The sequence below is a fragment of the Solanum pennellii genome, chromosome 4 (genome assembly GCF_001406875.1).
Source record: "Solanum pennellii chromosome 4, SPENNV200".
Classification (NCBI taxonomy): domain Eukaryota; kingdom Viridiplantae; phylum Streptophyta; class Magnoliopsida; order Solanales; family Solanaceae; genus Solanum; species Solanum pennellii.
The window spans coordinates 76,072,254-76,092,715 of record NC_028640.1 but is presented as its reverse complement, the minus strand read 5'-3'; the positions used below and the strand labels follow the sequence as shown (position 1 = coordinate 76,092,715).

At 32.5% G+C, this 20,462-nt stretch overlaps 2 protein-coding genes, 2 non-coding genes and 1 pseudogene across 5 annotated transcripts; 2 read left to right on the top strand and 3 right to left on the bottom strand.

Moving 5' to 3' along the window:
* The first annotated feature begins 1,548 nt into the window (after positions 1 to 1,548).
* On the top strand, positions 1,549 to 7,198 carry LOC107015776 (BRISC and BRCA1-A complex member 2). The gene is made up of 13 exons (XM_015216180.1): positions 1,549 to 1,802; positions 1,896 to 1,983; positions 2,106 to 2,292; positions 2,420 to 2,510; positions 4,029 to 4,064; positions 4,192 to 4,290; positions 4,998 to 5,128; positions 5,279 to 5,327; positions 5,413 to 5,502; positions 5,582 to 5,635; positions 6,111 to 6,176; positions 6,685 to 6,782; positions 6,869 to 7,198. The coding sequence occupies exons 1-13, from the start codon at positions 1,725 to 1,727 to the stop codon at positions 6,936 to 6,938; spliced, it is 1,137 nt and encodes a 378-aa protein (XP_015071666.1). The 5' UTR covers positions 1,549 to 1,724; the 3' UTR covers positions 6,939 to 7,198.
* Positions 7,199 to 8,941: 1,743 nt separating this feature from the next.
* On the top strand, positions 8,942 to 11,569 carry LOC107017672 (tubulin beta-1 chain). The gene is made up of 3 exons (XM_015217878.1): positions 8,942 to 9,447; positions 10,322 to 10,591; positions 10,679 to 11,569. The coding sequence occupies exons 1-3, from the start codon at positions 9,045 to 9,047 to the stop codon at positions 11,359 to 11,361; spliced, it is 1,356 nt and encodes a 451-aa protein (XP_015073364.1). The 5' UTR covers positions 8,942 to 9,044; the 3' UTR covers positions 11,362 to 11,569.
* An 826-nt stretch (positions 11,570 to 12,395) lies between these two features.
* Positions 12,396 to 12,493, bottom strand: LOC114077040. Its single transcript, XR_003578134.1, has one exon. It is a non-coding gene; the product is annotated as a small nucleolar RNA R72 (small nucleolar RNA).
* Positions 12,494 to 12,998: 505 nt separating this feature from the next.
* Positions 12,999 to 15,103, bottom strand: LOC107016119 (annotated as a pseudogene). Its single transcript, XR_001456416.2, has 4 exons — positions 14,602 to 15,103; positions 14,199 to 14,261; positions 13,998 to 14,072; positions 12,999 to 13,597 (listed from the first exon to the last, which is right to left on the bottom strand). The product of XR_001456416.2 is annotated as an uncharacterized LOC107016119 (transcript).
* Positions 15,104 to 19,936: 4,833 nt separating this feature from the next.
* LOC114077045 lies at positions 19,937 to 20,042 on the bottom strand. The gene has a single exon (XR_003578139.1). It is a non-coding gene; the product is annotated as a small nucleolar RNA Z279/snoR105/snoR108 (small nucleolar RNA).
* Positions 20,043 to 20,462: the final 420 nt, after the last annotated feature.

The window sequence follows — 20,462 nt, the reverse complement described above, 5'->3', positions numbered from 1 at the left end:
GCATTAGGGTTTCCATGACTGCTTACAAGTTAAACCTCGAAAGTTCTTTCTGGGCTTAAACAGATGAATGGCCCATGAACTAGAAAAATAGCGATTTGAGGAGTAGTATTTAAGTCATGGCCTGTTTTCCCATCGTTTTGTGTTATTTAAGTTATAGCCATAGTGTACCAAGTGAATACAAAATAATGCACCTATATAAAGTGTGATAATACTCTATAACTGTGCTATGTTAATTATCGAATGTCCTACAGATATCTTTCCAGTCAGCTGAATCGGGTTATATCATGTTTAATTACTTTTTATTTGGTTTCTTTTTTATTTATCTTTATTCCTCTTCACCTTGTTGAAATTAGGGTCGAAGTATGAATCTCATTCGATTAAAAATTACTCGATTCATATATGATTCAAATATATATATATATATCTTGTTTGTTTATTTTTTTTGTGTGTGTTTTCGTATTCATGTTTTGAACTTCGTTAGTGAAATTCTTGACATGTCACAGACTACAATTAACATCTCGCACCTCTATATATTGGCATATCCTAGTGACTTCACTTCAAATTCTAAAATCATTCCATTTTGCTTCTCTTATCTTGTATGTCATAGATGTTATTCCACCTTACATGTAAATTTTGGTTCTTATCCTATCTCTATTACTATATAACCACATACTCATCGGACACACCCTAATCTCTATTATCTTCATCTCTTGAATGTAAATATTTATTTTTAGCCAATATTCTACTCCGTACAAAAAAAACATATCTAACAATCACTATGCAGAGAAAGAAAATTTATTTTATGAGTAATATAATTAATGTAGTATACAAACAATAGTTATAATACTAATTCCATAAACAAATACTTATCAAGTGAATCCCCCTAAATCCTAATCAAGGTCACTTCAATAGACTATATAATTAATAGAACCCATGTAGCATTCTTACCCTATTTATGAAGCTACCACAATGTCCACCAAATCCTTATTGAATAAGTTAGAAAAACCAATGGTACAACATATATTTTCATACAAAACAACAAGGTAGCTAATGCTTTTGGCAAAATAAACATCCTATCAACTAACTTACAATCCATCCTATTTTGTGCAACTTTATTTAGATACCATCAAATATTATATTGAAACAGAAAAAATAAGAGTAACATCTAATAAAGTAGTTTCTTCATCAATGTATAATAATTTAATAAATTTTGATAACATTGATATATTTACTAGTAGTGACAACGATTATGTAGTTATATGTACTACGTATTTAACGCCTTACTTATACTATAATATTATCTTTCTGAAAAAAAATAATTATTAATGAACAAAAAGAAGTTTCTAAAAATATTTACAACTTAAATAAATATAATTAAAACCTGAAATTTCAAAGGTAACAACGACAAAGAGGCTACACAAAGTCATTCATGATGATCGAATAAGCTCTCTATCGAGCTGCCGATTTTCCTCTTATCCAATAACAAAATTAATTTCGGAGGCTATTTCTCTAGACGAAAACGTGCGATTGCAAAAATATTTACATAGAATTTAATTAGTTAGCTGAAAGGGGCTACCAGTTAAACTTTTCAAGAAAGATATAAACCCAACGAATTATCAGACGGAGCCCGTATCCATCCGTATCGTTGCCGGATCAAAAGAAGCACCGATTGAACTCCGACGGCTATTAAAGCAATCTGTGTGAAATTCCGACGATTCTCCGCCATGGCGATCGACGCAGTCCCTCCACTCATCGCTGCACAGCTGAATTACATAGTCACTCACGCTCCATTCTCTGTTAAGGTCATTTTATATGCTTTTACTCAAAAAAATTAGGTCATTTCTGTAAACTTGCTTATGGTTATTCACTGACAAGGAACTTTGAAGTTTGTTCAGGTAGAGAATATGTGTTCAGGATGCAAAAACACTGGTTTGCTTGATCGGTTCTCGTTAGTAATCCCCTTCTGTCTTGATTTCATCAAATGTGAGTTACTTCTTAGCTTTCTAATTTACATTTCTGTTGAAGGTTGCATAGTGAATTAGTCTAGCTGTATATAGTTTGATCACGTTAACAACCTGTATTGTTGATGATGAAATTTGGGGTAGGGGATGTGATGTACAATGCCGTGTATCCATTAGCAGCACCAGATGTTATATTTGGGGCGGAAGATGAAACTTTTCGACCTTATCATGCTGTTAGTGATGCTAGTGACTCAAAGTCATTGAAGAACCCTCTTACTGACTGGAATAATAGAGATCCGACTAGTCTTTTCACTCTGGTTCTGCAGCTGAGGTTGGGCATTTTCACTTTTCACATCATTAGTTTGTGTACTGTCATTCACTTAAAGAGCTTGCATTGTGAAGTGAGGAACATTTTCTGAAAAAAGAAGAGCTTAGATTTAGTTTTTTGTGGTTGTTAGGGAGTTGTACAAGGCGTACCAAAAGAAAAGAGTTGAACAAGTTGATGATGACAGGTTGAAGTTTGAAATCAGCACAATGCTTTCCAGAGAGGTAAGCTTCAGTTTGATCATCAAGTTGTTGTTTGGGTTAGATTATTCGTGTGCACTGGACACCTTTCAGTAGTAAGATGATCATTGTAATTGTCACTGAGTTGTAAAATGGGGACAGTGTTGTGTAATCTAGCTCCAACACTTTTCTGAACTTGTTAGCTTGTCATTAATTTAGTCTTTGGCTGCTGCTAATTCACCTCCAATGTAAGAAGATGATATGGAATCAGGAGTTCCTCCCAATGGAGCTAGGTGTGCTATTGCATTGTTATTATTGGCATGATCATGACAACCAACAAATTATACTTGATTCGTTATAACTAAGAAGTAAAAGGATACTTTTATTGAAAATCAAATCTTAGAGAGAATCTCAAAAAAATGGGATTGTGTAAAGCATCTACTACAGGCATCTAGAGGAGAATCCCGGAAGGAGATTAAACGAAAAGGAGTGACATAGAAATTTCTATATAAAAGACATTCCATTTTTCTTCAATTTCATCTTAGCTTTTGTATTGATTATAGAAATCTATTAAAAAGGTCCAAGACTTTCCCCATTGATTTTGGTCAAAGTACCTAAAATTGGTTGACCAAATCGGCAGGGATCCCACACCCGCACCGATGTCGTGTCGACACGGGTGCAACACCAAAAGTGAAGAGTCCAAGCAACTTAGGTTATGAGCATATGTGGTCTAAGTTGCTCAGACTTTTTACTTTGGGTGCCGCACCCGTATCGTAACGACGTGGGTGTGGGGTCCGTACCTAACTAGTCAACTAATTATGGGTACTTTGACCAAATTAGAGGCAGAAATTCGAGACAGATTTGATGATTTATGTAATCAAAACTAAGGTGAAAATGAAATACCTTGTATATATAAATATCTATTGCCACTCCCTTTCCTTTTGTCTCCTTTCGGGATTCTCCTCATGTTTTCCACATAATATCTCATAATTTAGGCTTTATAACTCTATTTTCACATATTGGAATTATTTTATGCCGAATCCCCGCACCCGTATGCATACATGGATCCGTATCTCCGAATCTTAAAATTTAGATCATAGAGGATGTGACCTCTAGATCCATACCCGTAATCGGACACCCGTACCTGAGTCTGAGCAACTTAGTCTATGGTTGCTTTCGAAGGTGTATGTCAAAATTTGCTGTTTCTGACAATCGGCAGGTGGTTAACACTAGACCAAATTGATCTAGGTAGCATACATCATCCTGTGTGGTGAATTTTGAATATGTCGCTACATTTCAATTCTTTCGGTGGATGGCCTATTGCTTATAGGTTTAGCTATTAAGATTATGTGTGATGGATTCATAGGGCTCATTTGAGTGCAAGAGTTAACTCTAATGTTGATGGTTTTCTTGCCTAATTTGTTAGATTGAAAGACTCTATAGAGGGGAAGGGGTTTTAAAAGCGTGATCGCGGCTCCACCTCTCTTCCTCAAGTTATAATTTGTTCTTTCTATAACGAGCTTTAATTTATACTTCGTTCTGTTTTTGATCATTATGTTGCAGGGGATTGAAATGTCTTTGAGTTCAAATATTGATAAGGTACTCCACTGTCACTAACACCTGCATTTAGTAATCCCCTTTCTGCTCTTATGTGGGAGGATTATCCTGCGTAACGTTCGAATCTTGACTATATGGATGGTTTATGTGCCATTAAATTGTAGTGTAGCCAGAAGAGGTTAAATTTGCTGTCCCACTGCTGGATTTGGATTTAAACAAAATGGTTGCAGGATCCACTTGGCGCCATCCACAGAAGATATACCTACAGGTCGGCTTTCTGAGGGATCTTTCCGTACATTGTGTATACTTGTCTGTATATATTACCAGAAGATGAAAATACTGATTAAATGTTAATATCTCCAACACAAATGAAATAGTTATATGGTTTGATTGTCAACTGAAACTAAGCCCTAGTCTCTGAAATCTATTTAGTTTGCTTTCCTTTAGTTTTAAAAGTAATAGCTATAATAATTAGAAGAATGAAAATCACATTTTAAATAAAATGTTTTTTCTTAAAGAATCATAGTAGTAGAAGATACTGATTGAAGGAGATTTAAGCATGGCATCATTTGAGGCATTATTTTTGCATATCCCCGGTGGAAAATTAGGATGAATGAATGCAATACATCTTTTTTGTCATTTACTATTGAAGGAGATTAAAGCATGGCATCATTTGAGGATCATTTGACGCATCATTTTTGCATATCTTCTGGGGGAAAATTTGGATGAATGAATGCAATACATCTTTTTTGTCATTTACTTGCTTTCATCTCATTCCTAAAGCTGCATCATTTAAGTGTTAAAACTGAAACTTTTGTGGAGGTTAAATCAGTTCATTTGTTGGTTTAATTGTTTCTTCGGCTTGTAATTTATCATTGAGGCTAAATGAATAATTTGTTTGTCTAATCATCTTTTGGCTTGTAATTTTTTCTTCCTTCCCCGGTTCTCTTTTGATTAACTTTACTAATGTGACAGGTTATATATCCAGTTGGCAGGAAATACTCCAGTGCTCCTTCTGCCCCACGTTTGAAATTGGTATCTTCTCCTGAATTGAAGGCTGTCTTCTCAATTGATGATTTCAGGCTTCCTGCATGGTTGGATGGAATGTAAGTTCTGATTATTGCTGCAGAAGCAGGCAGCCTTGTCAACCCTTCTCCTATTTGAGGAACATTTTTGTTATGCTATCCTTTCCAACAAAGTTGCGGTATCATTTTATGTTCATAATTCTTTTGTCTTTCTTCTTTTTTAATTTCTAGGTGTATGGCTGAGTACCTTCCGACTTTAGAAGAGATGCTTGAATCACAGGTTAATACTAATTTCTCCATTGGGGTTTATGCCAAATTGTTTTGTTAAAGTTCTCTTTCCTGTTTTGTCCATTTGCTCTTGACAGATTAAAGATGCAGTTGCATCCATTGAAAGTAGAAGGAAGCTCATTATGGCATTAGCTCCTCTCTTTGGAAGACCAGTGGAAGCAGATCCAGTATGCAATCTTAATTCTGTAGTAATTAGTATGTCCGCTGATAGATGGCATGTTCAATGATCCTTTTTTCGTTTGTCAGCTTTTCTGCAGGAAGGCAACCTTTCTATCTTCCTCTGGGGTATTTACTTTTCTGGTACGGTAACTTAATGACTTGTAAGCAGACACACACAAAGTAGAAATTTCTTTCCTGATGTGATTGCTTGGAGGCATTTTATTAATTAATTAAAGCATGTTCTCGGGAGGACTGGGTGCATAAATTTCAGTTTTTGCTTCTCAAGAGGGAGGGGTAGGAGAAGACTTTGATAGCTGAAGAACGATGGAAATTGAGTAGGATTTCAAATGAATGCAAACACCTGATACAAAGTAGTCCATACATCTATAAGAATAACTCAAAAACATAGAGAAACAGGTCATGGTCTTACCTATAGTTGCAATTCGTTCAGCAAATACGTTGCTCTTTTTTCTTCCATAAGATAAAGCTTTGTTTGACATGCTGACTGGAGACCATGTTTCCTTGATTGATTATCTTTGCTTCTGCTGCTTATATCTAAATGTTATTGATGAGCGATTATTAGTTGATAAATCTTATAATATCCTTGATATTTTAGGTTCATGTTGCCATCCCACTTCAGTTCCCTAAGCAGCAGCCAAGTTTGATGCTTCAGAGTTCCCAGGTAAATAGTTTGTTTAGGTCCCCTTGAACTATATTGGTGCCTTCTTACCTTTACTATATTTTATTTTTTTTCTCCATGTACCTTTTCTTTTTATATGCCACACTTGAGCTGAGGGTGGGAACAACCTCTCTACCTCCATGAGGTTGGGGTATGAGATGCATACACTCTACTCTCTGCAGACCTCACTTGTGGAATTTCACTGGTTATGTTGTTGATCTTGTTGTTCAATAACGTGACAGGATTTATTTTTTTAAGAAAGATAACGTGACAGGATTTTAGATATTTTGGTATGGTTGTTTGTAATACTCGGGCGTCTTTTAGTTTGCCTTCATGAACATGTAATATTTAGGCATAGAACCTTTTTGTGAAAAAAATGTAGTGGTTATGCCCCAATTCTTGCCCGCCATTCTGTTTGTGCTTCTTGATTGGTATCGAGGTGTAGTAGTAGTTGTTGTTGTAGTATCAATTGACTCGGTGCTCATATCTGTACATTGGCATGTTTGTATAGCACTTTAATTCTCAAGGTCTGCCCATCAAGTCTCCAGTCACTACTGAATACCCGTGGAGTCCCAGATGGGAAACATCAGATATGGCTGAGCGGATCTTGTAAGTTTCCACTTGTTGCTGCTTGTATGATGAAAAAGGTTGCTATTTGTGTCACTAACACAACTTTCTGAAATCAAATTTTGCAGTGATTTCATTGTGGAAGAATGCTTGAATTTCAAGAAATACTGCAACGAATCCATGCTTCAAAATCGATGAAAGCAGCTGTTACAAGAATTCGTTTGTTCTACATTTTGGTGATGTCCTGTATTCAAGTCTTTAGCTGTTGATCTTTGTATCGTAATGTTTCTAGATGTGCATAAGAAAGACCCCAAAGGACGTATAAACTTCCTAATTTCGTATGTTTTTCTAAACTCTAATTTAGTAACATTTTCTGTGATTCTCGTCTGTTGTAATGAATAGGCTTTTATGATAAAAGCTATGTTGCGTGGACTCTCCGAAACAAGAGCCACACCTCATGCCGGATCCTCCAAAAATGCACTACATCTGGCGTTTTCCTGAGTCTGAGCAACATAGGATACAAGTATGTGTTGTATTCATGCCCTCATCAGTCTCTTTCAAACAAACGGAAAAAACTTTACAGATCCTCTGAATCAAGTATACTCTTGAACATTATAAGAAAGGTCAAGAAGTAGAAGCAATTTTATTACCTATTTGTCATTTTGTTTGTTCTAAATTGTCAGTCACATTTCGATAGATCGTCTTAAACAGGGTTAAATTAGCATTTTTGGCTGATCATGACTAATCAAAAATGAATTGATGAAGTCAAAACACATTCAAAGTAGTTGGAGTCGAAAGTAATGAATTCAGTTATGGAATCTTTTCTAGATCAGTTTTATGTGGATGAGCTCAAGCATTGAAGTGTACCATTACTCAGATCTAAAACTCTGCTATTGTCCCCATCTAGTACAATAGTTGGAGTTGGCATCTCATAAATTAAAAAACATAGTGAAAATAATATTAGGTGGTGATCACGATAGGATACTTGAAAAAAATATTGCAAGTAGACAAACCTTATAGTAATTGAGACAAAATATCAGTAGCTGTCAACACCACAAATATCATAAATACCTCACTGGCTGTGGGGTTTGTGCTCGTGATAAAACTTATATATTAGTAATGAAAAAGAAACATAGCCACGTGAATGAAATAATGGAGGTGAAAACAGTAATGAAATGACAATAATTGAGTTCTTGATCCAAATGATTGTTTAAGTTTCCAAATTGTTTCTAGTAACTAAACGCAAAATATTCTTCACCACTTTTTGACAAAATTTGATTGGATCTAAACTAGAACTAGTTTGTAGGCTTTGTGTGTTAAGTGATTACAATAAGGTTAATAAATAGAGTAATTCAAATCAAAGCAAAAACAGAAAAAGATCAAGTTGAGTAGAGAACTTGATCACGATTTAAACATTTTACTATATATATGAGGAGCTACGTGAAGGATAATAAGACAATTTGATGCTCAACATGGTTATAATTCAAACTGTTCAAAGCACCATCCTGTAATAGGTCCTACAGTGTGCGATTCAACTTTAGTTAAAGTTTTATGCATCAAATATAAACGAAAAAAATAAAAAATATATCTTATTTGTGTTAATATATATAAATCTGAATGCATTATGTTTAATAACTATCTATTTCCATCTCGTGTTGTTTATCCTTTTAAAGATTCTTTTTTATATTTAATGACTAAGCTAAATGTATAGTAAATGCGTTGAATTTGATTGAACTCAATAAAAGAACATAGTAATATTACATTTCAACGCAATAACTCAAATAGTCAATGAATTCAAATGCTAAATCAACATTTGTTTATATCCGACTTATCACTTATCAGTCTTTTAAGATTTATTCATCTCCTTAAAAAAATATTTAATTCCTTTAATTATAAAGGTATTTATCAAAAAACTCCCAAAACATCACATATATCTTTCTCATAACATCTTATATACATTTACTAAAAATAATAACTTTTCTAAAAATAAACATTTTTTGAAAGAAAAGAAAATACTTATTTGAGATGATAAATTAATTAAATTAATTTATTGTGCGTTAAGAAGAGAACAAAAAGAAAATAATGGATGCCAAAAATATCGGTGGTGAAAATCGTGGGACCCATATTCTTCTCAGCCTATAATGTAGGGTCCATCAGTTATTGCGTGTTTATGTATTCCCGCCTCTCTCCTCATTACCACTAGAAATATCTCTCTCTTTCCCATTTCTCCCTTCATCTTCATCTCTTCTTCTTCTTCTCTCTCATTCTCTCATCAATTTTTTTCATCAAAAAAACTAAGAGAAAATGAGAGAAATTCTTCACATTCAAGGAGGACAATGTGGAAACCAAATCGGTTCCAAATTCTGGGAAGTTATCTGTGATGAACACGGTGTTGATCCCACCGGACGTTACAAAGGAACCGCCGCTGAGTCCGATCTTCAGCTTGAACGTATCAATGTTTATTTCAATGAAGCTTCTGGTGGACGTTATGTTCCTAGGGCGGTTTTGATGGATCTAGAGCCTGGTACTATGGATAGTATCAGATCTGGTCCCTATGGACAGATCTTCCGTCCTGATAACTTTGTCTTTGGACAGTCTGGTGCTGGTAATAACTGGGCCAAAGGTCATTATACTGAAGGCGCTGAGTTGATTGATGCTGTTCTAGATGTTGTTCGTAAAGAAGCGGAGAATTGTGATTGCTTGCAAGGTTTTGTTCATTTCCTCTATGAATGTGCCTGTTGCCTTTAGTTTCTGTTTTCGTTTTGATTGCGGATTGCTTACTTATTCTTCCGATTGGTAGTTAACACTGCATATATTACATCTCTTTCTTATTGTCATTCCAAATCCTATGCTAAGTGGCCCGATGTATGAGTTCATAGTTGACAGTGCCTTTAGTTTCTGTTTTCGATTTTATTGCTAATTGCGTACTGATTCTTCCTATTGGTAGTTAACAAGTGCCAATACTAGATCTCTTCCTCATTTTCATTTCAAATCCTATGCTAATTGGTCCGATGTATGTGCTTATAGTCGATATAACCTAGATATAACCGAATTTTATTGAAACAGGCCTCTTTTACTCATTCGTAATCGTATGCTCTATGATGATAAATGCCTATATTTGCTGTTAACAACTTGTCTGACCCAGGGTAGAAATAATGCTGATGCATATGTGCACATTTGAATGTTCATATAAAGCCTGAATCTCATAGAGCACACAAATGAGTGGCATAAAATTGTATAGTCTAGCAGAAGGATAAATTTAACTTTCTCATCATGCATCTCACAAGAAGTCATACTTAATTAGAGTGCATGATCGAGTACTGAGATTTATGATGTGTCTGGATCTTACTTATGGTAATATTAGTCAATCGTCTTGTGTTTCTTTTCCTTATACTCTTGAAAATTTGTATAAGATCTTATTTATATTGTTTCTGTCTTGAAATTTCTGGACAAGTGATATTATCTAATTGAATACTTTTATGTCTAATGCATCTATTTGTGACCCTCTTTATACAATTATTACCATTTGTTGATTGAGGGGTGGTAGTTGATTGTTTTGTATTCTTTGTTTTATGGATCAGGATTCCAGGTTTGCCACTCACTTGGTGGAGGGACTGGATCTGGCATGGGAACACTACTGATTTCCAAGGTAAGGGAAGAGTATCCAGACAGGATGATGCTCACATTCTCTGTTTTCCCTTCTCCAAAGGTGTCTGACACTGTTGTAGAACCATACAATGCTACACTGTCGGTGCACCAATTGGTGGAGAATGCCGATGAATGTATGGTCCTTGACAACGAAGCTCTATATGATATTTGTTTCAGAACTTTGAAGCTCACTACTCCAAGTTGTAAGTGTTTCTCTTTAGTGGTAACCAATAATATGACCTGCAAGTTTAAGTAAGCAAATGATTAATTTTGCCTATTTTCTCGTGTAGTTGGTGACTTGAACCATTTGATCTCTGCAACCATGAGTGGTGTTACTTGCTGTTTGAGATTCCCTGGTCAGCTGAACTCAGACCTGAGGAAATTGGCTGTGAATTTAATTCCCTTCCCACGTCTTCACTTCTTCATGGTGGGATTTGCCCCACTAACCTCTCGTGGATCACAGCAATACATATCGCTAACAGTGCCAGAGCTTACTCAACAAATGTGGGATGCCAAGAACATGATGTGCGCGGCAGATCCCCGTCATGGACGTTACCTGACAGCTTCTGCCATGTTTAGGGGTAAGATGAGCACAAAGGAGGTAGATGAACAGATGATCAATGTGCAGAACAAGAACTCGTCCTACTTTGTTGAATGGATCCCTAACAATGTCAAGTCTAGTGTGTGTGATATCCCACCAACTGGGCTGAAGATGGCATCCACGTTTGTTGGCAATTCAACCTCCATTCAGGAGATGTTTAGAAGGGTGAGTGAGCAGTTTACGGCCATGTTCAGGCGCAAGGCTTTCTTGCATTGGTACACAGGTGAAGGAATGGATGAAATGGAGTTTACTGAAGCCGAGAGCAACATGAATGATTTGGTTGCAGAATATCAACAATACCAGGATGCTACAGCAGATGATGAGGAAGAGTATGATGATGATGAGGTTGCTGATGATCAATACCAATCCTAAAAACTTCTCTACATTTGATATATTGTTGGTTTGTTCAATTTCTGCCAAGTGAACTTGTTATGTTTCCTATTGTCTTCTCTTCATTTGAACTTTGTGTTTGGTTTGTTGAGAAATGAAATGTCTTTTATTGGTCTATATGAATATACTGTATTACAGTAGCTTCTTGTACTTGTTGGTGTATTGCAGTTTCTTACATACTATTCTAGCATCCGTACTCCTCTAAATATGATTCCTCCAGCAGTTATTTTATTACATTTGATTCATCTTTTTTCCTCCCTGAATTCTATTTTGCATATTTACATGGAAGAAACATTTCATTTCTCTTTAACCCAATGATCAATCGCCAATTCTGAGTACTTGTTATATTTAGTCCGTAACATATAGCCAATTCTCTTAAATTCAAGGTACTTTTCACCAATTATACATGTTTCGGAAGAACAATAAAGTGATTTCATGAGCCTTAAAGGTACTTCTGACAAAATATCCAATAAAAAAATGACACAAAGAAATTGATTAAGTAATCAATGTTTTTAAAGGAAAATAATATTCAGCTTCTTTCATTCCCCAAATTAAATAGTAAAACATGGTATTTCACTCCATTAATTTATGGGGCGGACCCTTATTGTTTCTATTTCCAGTTATTCAATTCACTTGATTCAATTTTTGATTTATGAATGGGAGAACTAAAATATATCTAGATTGAAGATCTAACTAAAACAAGTTTTAATTATATTTCAGCTTCTCCCTTGCTTTCAAGGATCTAACTTATGAATTAAACTACCAACATTAAAATTGAGATGAAATTAAAGAATCTATCACTGTATTTGGCCTTTAATTATGACAAGTCGCAGAAAATATACTGAATTGATTAAACCTAATTAAACCTAAATTCATTCAAATAAACTTCTTTTATACACATGATTGAAATCCAAGTGTAAGGCGACCATCAAATTATACCAACATAAAACAATATAATCTCACCATGGAAGAACATAATTTCGCCAACAAAGAAAAAAATGCAATAAGTATAAGGTATGCATCAGAGTCATGGAAGTATTAGGAAAAAGCATCGCTCAAACTCCAATAAAGTTTGAGCTTCTTATATCCTCAATAATATTGTCATCATCTGCATACCCCCTTTTGCAATCAATTTTCAATCAAACTCTAAAAGAAAAAATAACACAGAGAAAAAAGAGTCATCGTGAAATTAGTCGATGTGCACCTAAATACGAGAAAAAAAAAAGAAAAGACACCAAACATTTTTCATATAGCCAAGGCAGAAATTTTTGTCACAGAGAAATTGAGCTGCTGGTTCTGGATGACTCTAGTGTTGGTATAAATAGCAGCAGTCACCAAACCCTAAACCTAGTTTTATGTGGACCTAGTTAATAGCCCAGTTTTAAAGTTTGGGCCTGTTAAGTACCCAAGTTACTTAGGACAGAAACAAAATCAATATAAGTAGAGATATTTTGATCCATTATATCTTTCTGATCTGAATAGTACAAAGATCAATGCGTCCAATAATAAAAAATAAGTGGTTATATTTGAAGTGTGTGAGCACATTCTTAATATTTTATTGTATTCGGGGATGTCCAAGCTAATTTTTGCACACAAATTAATTTCACGAGATACTTAAAGGCTAAGACATGAATATTTTGTTTATACGATCAATGAAAAGTATACGTACATCATTATAGCTCATCAACTTATTTCAACTAATGAACGATAAAATTTCACTTAGCGACATTGGACAAAGCAAAAAAATAGAGCTTTGCTCGATTGGCCTTCCGTATCGCTCACAAAAAATAATACTATCATTCTATGGAAGGATCAAAAATACAAAAATTACCTACTATCTCCTTCTTGGTGGTCTCATAAAACCAGATGAATTCTTAATTTCTATTCTTTTAATCCTCCTCTTCCTTCTAGCTTCAGCATATTGGGCCTTCCTTTCAACATTCATTCTATCGATATCGAACTGGTCCAATGCGAAAGCCTCTTCCACCTTAACATTCAGATCAGGAAGGCCCATTGGGCCTGGGCCCAACCCATTTGAGTACAAATGTTGGGCCTGTTGCAGCTGGCCCAATGGGTATTGAAATCTATGAATAGCTTCTGATCTTGAAGCAACCTGATCCATAATGAACGGCTGTTGACGATTGGGCTCTATTCCAGGATTAGAGTAAAGTTGACCTAAATTAACACCACCCCCTTGGAAATTCACCATTCTTGTTACCTGTAATTGACAAAGCGGAAGATCACGAAATGCAATACGTAACAAGAAGGTTGTTAACCTGATTGCTAACAAGCGAACTTGAAAAATAGAGTAATAATATGTTATCATGAGTTAAAATTCACACTTTTTGTCATAAACTAATAAGCAAACTTGAAAAACTAGAGTAATAATATGCCATCACGAGTTAAATTATACACTTTTGGTCGTAAGCTAATAATAAAACTTCAAAAATAGAGTAATAATATGCTATCACGAGTTAAATTAAAACGTTCTTTCATTTGATTAGTGTAGCAAATGATCAATTTTGTGAACAAATTATGCAACCCCAACCACAATCACAAATCACAAATAAATGAGAAAATAATAAACATTTTTACCAAAAATAGAGATGAATATTTACCTCTTCTTTCATTGCTTTCAACTTCATATTGTAAGCTTTTTGATTATTGTAGTAATTACGAACATTCTCCACTTCCTGTACAAATTCCATTACCAGCAAAATAAATAAAATATATCAATAAAATAAAAAGACAGAGGATAATTTAGGAAAAGAAAATTAAAAAAAAAACTAAATTATTATTAAAGGAATTTACGAACTTACCCCTGTAAGCGATTCTCTGCATTGAGATAATTGTTTTATTTTATCCATTAGCTCCTCCCTCGTCTGCAAACCAATCAACAATTTTAAAACTCAAATCATTCACCAAATCCCCAATCATAAACATATAAATTTTTTGCAACAAGATTTAAAATTCATAGCCAAAGATCTTTCAAAAATAATCGTGAGATTTCACTGCGCATGTTATTCATTGTTGTTGTTGTAACGAAGTTTAAAATGTCATAAAACAAAAACTATCCGAAATAGGGGAGAAGGCATTGAAACTGGTTACTAGAGAGAGAAAAAGATATTAGATATCGAAATCGATGAAAGCAATTTTGAAAATCAATTAACAATTATGAATTCATGAAGAAGAAGAAGAGAGAGAGAGAGTTGAGAATAGTACCTTTCGTTTATAGCTTCTGCGAGAAGAATGTTTGGATTTTTCATCAGATTCACTTGGGGAAAATGAAAGAGGAGTAGCAGGGCTAGTAACTTCAGCTTTAATTTTGGGTTCAATTTCGTTTTCATCGATTTTCGAACTACTTGAAGAGTTGACGACGGGAGAAGAAGAAGAATCGATTCGTCGATTAGATCTCCTTTTCTTAGAACCCCAAATTACCGAACAATATTGTCTTTCTCTCACTAGATTTTCGAGATCGAGTAGAATTTTTACTACTTCAATTTCATCTTTAGATGGATTACGAAACAAATCACACAGTTCGTTCTGCTTGCTGTTTTTCATTGTGGTTGAATTTTGCGGCGGTTTTGAAGGAGGGAGAAAATTGAGAGAAAAAACAGAGCAGAGGAAGAAGAAGATGGAGAAGTGGTAAGGGGTTTGGTAATAAGGGGGAGAAATCCATGGAGTTTGTGGCTGATGACACGTGGCAAACAAATAGAGATGGGAGGGTTGTCTAGGGTTTATGCTTTGAGCCTCTCTTTTTTTTTCTTTTTTTTTTCATTTATTTTTTTGTGCTTTTTTTTTCTTCTTTATTTGGGAATGAACCTGCATATAGTAATGTAACTAACAAGTTATTTGAACAAAATAGAATTCCTTACTTATTAAAATTCCCCTTTTTCTTTTCATTTTTTCATTCGAGGTTCGATACTATAAATAGTCAATATCTCTGGTTTCTACTAAAGATTTTCTTTCTCTTCATATCAAAGTTCAAAAAATTAAGATCTCTAGTTAAGAGATGGATGAACTGTCAAACATTCATTGCATTACGGCTTTTAATTATTTTCATCTCATATTAATTTTCTTATTTTGGTATTCCATTATTTTTTGTAGTTTGATTGAATTAGATTAATTCAATAGTTTATGATTACGATTTAGATATTAAAAATATATACGAAAAGTATTACTATGGTATCAATGTGATGAAAAGTTAATCTTACAATGTTAGATCAATGCTTATTTAGTTTTACTCCCTAAAATAAAACATAACACATTATGAGGCCGCATATATATAATACATTGTATTAGTTATTTTGGTTAGTTTTTTTTAAAAAAAAAAACCACTCATAAAATTTTTATATTTTTCAAGAATGTGTGTTCAAAATACAAATATACAATGTTTAATTTCAAATTCATTTTCTGAACTTCACATTCAAAAAAGGAAATTCTTTAACTTTCAATCAAATATATGTCCTATTATGAAGAAAAGTGTAGAATAGGTAAGGTCAACAAGAGGGAATGAGAAAGTAGTGCATACATCAAATCAATGGTATAACATGTACTTTTAACAAGTTTAACTACTTAATTATGATTATTGTTATTATTTTTTAATCTGAATAGTTTATTAGGGGACTAATGTAATTAATTACTTGTAATTATGTCAAGAAAAGTTTTTCTTTTTTCTTTTGGTCATAAGAGATATAAATTGGAGTCCTAAAATTAATTTCATTGGCATCAAATTAACTGAATAACATTAGGACTATAATAAGAGGTTTTTGGACTCAAGTCCTAATATTAAGGAAATATTTGAAATAAAGGTGGAGCAAAATTTTAATTTTATTAATTTTGAAATTTTGAATAATTAGAAATATTAATATTAATATTAATTCTACTTAATATGTAAATACATTTATTTTTTTTAAAAAAAAATACACTTCAAATTTGTATTTGGACTTCTATCTCTCCTAATTATTTTTCCTTTAATAGATGCACTGTAAAAACCAATTTAACTTAATCGATTTGTGAATTCAAATTATCAAATGATTGGATATTGTTTTTTAACTTAATTTATTCCGACAGACGTCTACTCTAAATTCAAACGGCCATTATTAGTTTTATTTTTAAATTATTAATAATTTTAAAATATATTTTATTTAATTAATTGAACTTTAAATACTTTAAATCTTGTAATATGAGTAAAATATACTCTTAAATACTCACTAAATTTAGGGATATTTTTAATATTTTTATCAATTTTTTATTAAGAATTTCATGTTCTTACTAGAGTTTGAGGCTACTTATTATATCATATGATACAATAAAATATATCTAAATTTTGTTCGTTAAATAAAATAATTTTTTTAAAATTAAATTAAAACTAATAATTTACGTTAAATATTTCCAAATACTTGTCATATTTATTTTTCTTATAAATTTTCTTCATTTTCAATATTATTATTATTTTATTTTTCTTTTTAAGTGGCGTGTCAGAAAGTTTGGGGGGTGGGGTAGGTGGAAGACTCAAAGACTACAGCCTGTTTCAATAAAATGCATACAGATTGAAACAAGTCAAATTTTCACGTGCTACCAAATTTCTGAAATACAGTATTAATATTTTTAATATTTTACAGTTTTGGTTAAACATAAAAAAAAAAATAGTAATCTTTCAATTTTAATTTGTTAGTCTAATTTGATGCAAAAATTTAAGAAAGAAGTTTCATTTTAATTTAAGGTTTAATTTTATTTTTTTTAATTTTAAATTTGTGATCTAAAACAGATTGATTATTTGTATAGCAATAAACAATTTTACTAAGGATAAATATATAATTTCAAGTTAAGTTATTTTTAATAATAAAAACGTGACATCATTTCTAGGACGTAATTAAATCAAAAAGTATGTCAAATAATTTATTTTTTCTGTGATGTATGTGTTAACTTTCACGTACTTCAACTAATTTAACAGGATATTTATCTCACCAACATCAAGTATTTTTTGTCTCAGTATAAAATTGAACCTGAAACTTTATGATTCTCAACCAATTTATTAAGTAGTCACGCTCTAAATATATGTCATATAAAAGAGATCTAAAATATATAAAGTGAGTATGTGAAAATGTTATCTAATTATGTAATCATGTTGTAAAAAGTAAATGTAAAAGGTGCTTGTTGAACAAGTAATTGTAGTAATGAATCAGAAAGAAGTGAAGTGTAGAGACATAAATGGTGGAGTAAATAAGTAGGGATGTGTCAATTTTTCTATTCACTACTACAAGATATTTTACTTACTAATCATTGAGTACAGCACATCCACAAATGCTCCAAATTTTGTCTTTTATTTCATATTTATTTGTTATTGTCTCATCTTCAATAAATCTTTAACATTTTACCCAAGTTTTGGATTCTCTAACCTAAGTTTCTTTGTTAAACCTCTCTTTGAAGTACAAATTACATTAACTAAAATGCTATTACATCTATAATACATAAGGAAAACTTATATATAATAGCAAACTAATAACTTAAAATAAATAGAGTAGTTAGGGTTTGATTTAATTGTGCTCCATAGCAAACGTTTGCAAAAAATTGTCAGGCGTCTCTCTCCCAAATATCTTGCTCGCCACTCTTCTCCAATCTCTCGCTCGCTTTCTCACTTTTTATACAAACATAAGTGTATAAAAATTATTTCTAATTGTATAAAGCAAAGAAAATTGTATAAATACATATATTTTTGTTCCCCTCTCTCCCCTCTTCCAGATCTCGCTCGCCACCCTCGCTTTTCTCACTTATACAAACAGAAGCGAAATGTATAAATTGCGTTTCTATTTGTATAAAGCGTGAGAAAATTGTATATACTCATGCAAGTACATATATTTTCGTCTTATACACTTATAATTATACAATAAAAATATCCCCCTGCCCAGTTTCTTTTGCCTTTCTCTCTTTCTCGTTTTATACAATTTTCAAATTGTATCTAATTTCTCTCTTTCTCGTTTTATACAATTAGATTCAATTGTATATTCCTTGTCAAGTCTCTTTTGTCTTTTTCTCATTTTATACAAATTCAAATTGTATATAATCGTTCAATACACTTATAATAATACAATTCGTTTTATACACTTCGTTTTTATACAGTTCTCTGCCAAGTGTCTTTCTCTTTCTTGTTTTATACGATTTGCTTCAACTGTATATGTATAGCGAATTATACAGTTTCTATGTTTGATATGGAGCGCAATTATGCAAACTTTGCTATAGCATACAAATATGTATTTTTTATTTGCTATATGTGAAAGTTGCACAATATATAATCATTCATTTGATTTGAGCCCATAATAACAAATTGAGAATAAGATATCTTAGTAGTTTAGAATTTGTTATTTATGATATTTATGACAATTATTTAATTTAGTTTATTCGTGTTATAAATATAGGTGTCTTGTTAAATATTTTCAATATTTCAATATAGAGAGATATAAGAATTTTATTCAATACCTAGTCCATAGACAAAGAGGTAGTCAAATATCACCTCTTTATAGCGAGATTCAGATTCTTCATGTATGATTTCTAACAAACCAATATTGAGGAGAGACAAACATATAATATTGTAATATTGGTTTGTTATAAATCATACATGAAGGAATATTATTTTAATTTTATTACTTATATGAAATTATTTCACATGTACGAATGTTTCATGAAATAAATTCTGCGAAAGTTATTTCATTGGTGTAGTAAAAATGATATTTATCAGTCATTATAAAAACTAGTTTATAAAAGAAGGAATGTTATTATATATTATAGGGAAAATGCACAAGTATCCCTTCAATCTATGCTCGAAATCTCAGAGACACAGTTATATTATACTAAGGTCCTATTACTTCCGAACTTATTTTATAAATAATTTTCTACCGCTATTTGATCTATGTGGCACTATCTAGAAAAAAAATTCAATCAGCGTTGGACCCACAAGATAGTGCTACGCAGGCCAAAAAGGGGTAAAAAATTATTAATAAAATAAGTTCAGAGGTAATAAAATATTAGTATAATATAAGTGTTTCTGAAATTTCAGATATAAGTTGAGGAGATACTTGTGCCATTATCTCTATATTATATAAGTAAATACGATTCGATGTAGGACTCTCTAATAATATCAATCATGTATCATTAATGAATTCTGAGTTCTTACCTAATTAACCGTGAATATTAAAGTCTACAATTTGAAATATGAGTAACGTACAAAAATGTTCTTTAAATATTATGATTTATGATATATGGAGTAATATTTAATGTTTTATCCCATCACTCATGGTCGAATTGTTCAATGATAATGATAGTATACCTGAACTATTAATTTGTTTGTGAATTTTCTACATGAAATACTAGACGGTTGATGTTTTTCTTTTTCTGGTCTAAATTATCACTAATTATATAGTTTATATCATTCCAATAAAAAATGTAAATAACTTATAATTTAGTTATAAAACAAACTAATGTTCTATAAAATTAAAAAAATTAAAAAACTTAACTTATGGGGTGGGTGTGTTTAGAGGGGTGGGGGTAGGGGTTTATAGGGATCAGATTGGTTAAATTGAGAGTGCCCAAATTGTCGTAACAGGCTGAGCCTGGACACTCTTCTCGCATATTTTAATGCGAGTATTGACCACTCATCACATCCCGTTAAAACTTGCCTGAAGAATCATATTTCATCACAGCGTATGTCTTTCATTCTTTAATTTACCCAAGCAGCCCATAACTATCTTCATTCTCCGATGTGGTTTGTTATCTTAAATTAATTTTCCAGCTATATGTTCAGTAATCAAATGCTAATATTGGGATAGTTTTCTCTTAGTTCTATGTGAAATGAAATATTATATACTACTATCTAATAACATTTGCTTGGATTTAAGCTTCATCCTTGGAGAAATAAGTATTTGGTGGTTGAGTTGTAAGTATATATTTCTTCGTTCTTAATTAGAGATCTCGTATTTAAGTATTAAATATGAAATCACTTTAGTTAAAAACTGATTCATTCCCAATATTGAACATCCCGACATGAATCTTAACTTAGTTTCGAGTTACAATCAGGAGCGGAGCGA

Coding starts and splice junctions, on each gene's coding strand:
- LOC107015776 (XM_015216180.1), top strand. CDS start 1,725: ATGGCGATCGACGCAGTCCCTCCACTCATCGCTGCACAGCTGAATTAC. Junction 1,803..1,895: donor ACGCTCCATTCTCTGTTAAG/GTCATTTTATAT, acceptor AAGTTTGTTCAG/GTAGAGAATATGTGTTCAGG. Junction 2,511..4,028: donor GCACAATGCTTTCCAGAGAG/GTAAGCTTCAGT, acceptor ATTATGTTGCAG/GGGATTGAAATGTCTTTGAG.
- LOC107017672 (XM_015217878.1), top strand. CDS start 9,045: ATGAGAGAAATTCTTCACATTCAAGGAGGACAATGTGGAAACCAAATC. Junction 9,448..10,321: donor GAATTGTGATTGCTTGCAAG/GTTTTGTTCATT, acceptor TTTATGGATCAG/GATTCCAGGTTTGCCACTCA. Junction 10,592..10,678: donor GAAGCTCACTACTCCAAGTT/GTAAGTGTTTCT, acceptor TTTCTCGTGTAG/TTGGTGACTTGAACCATTTG.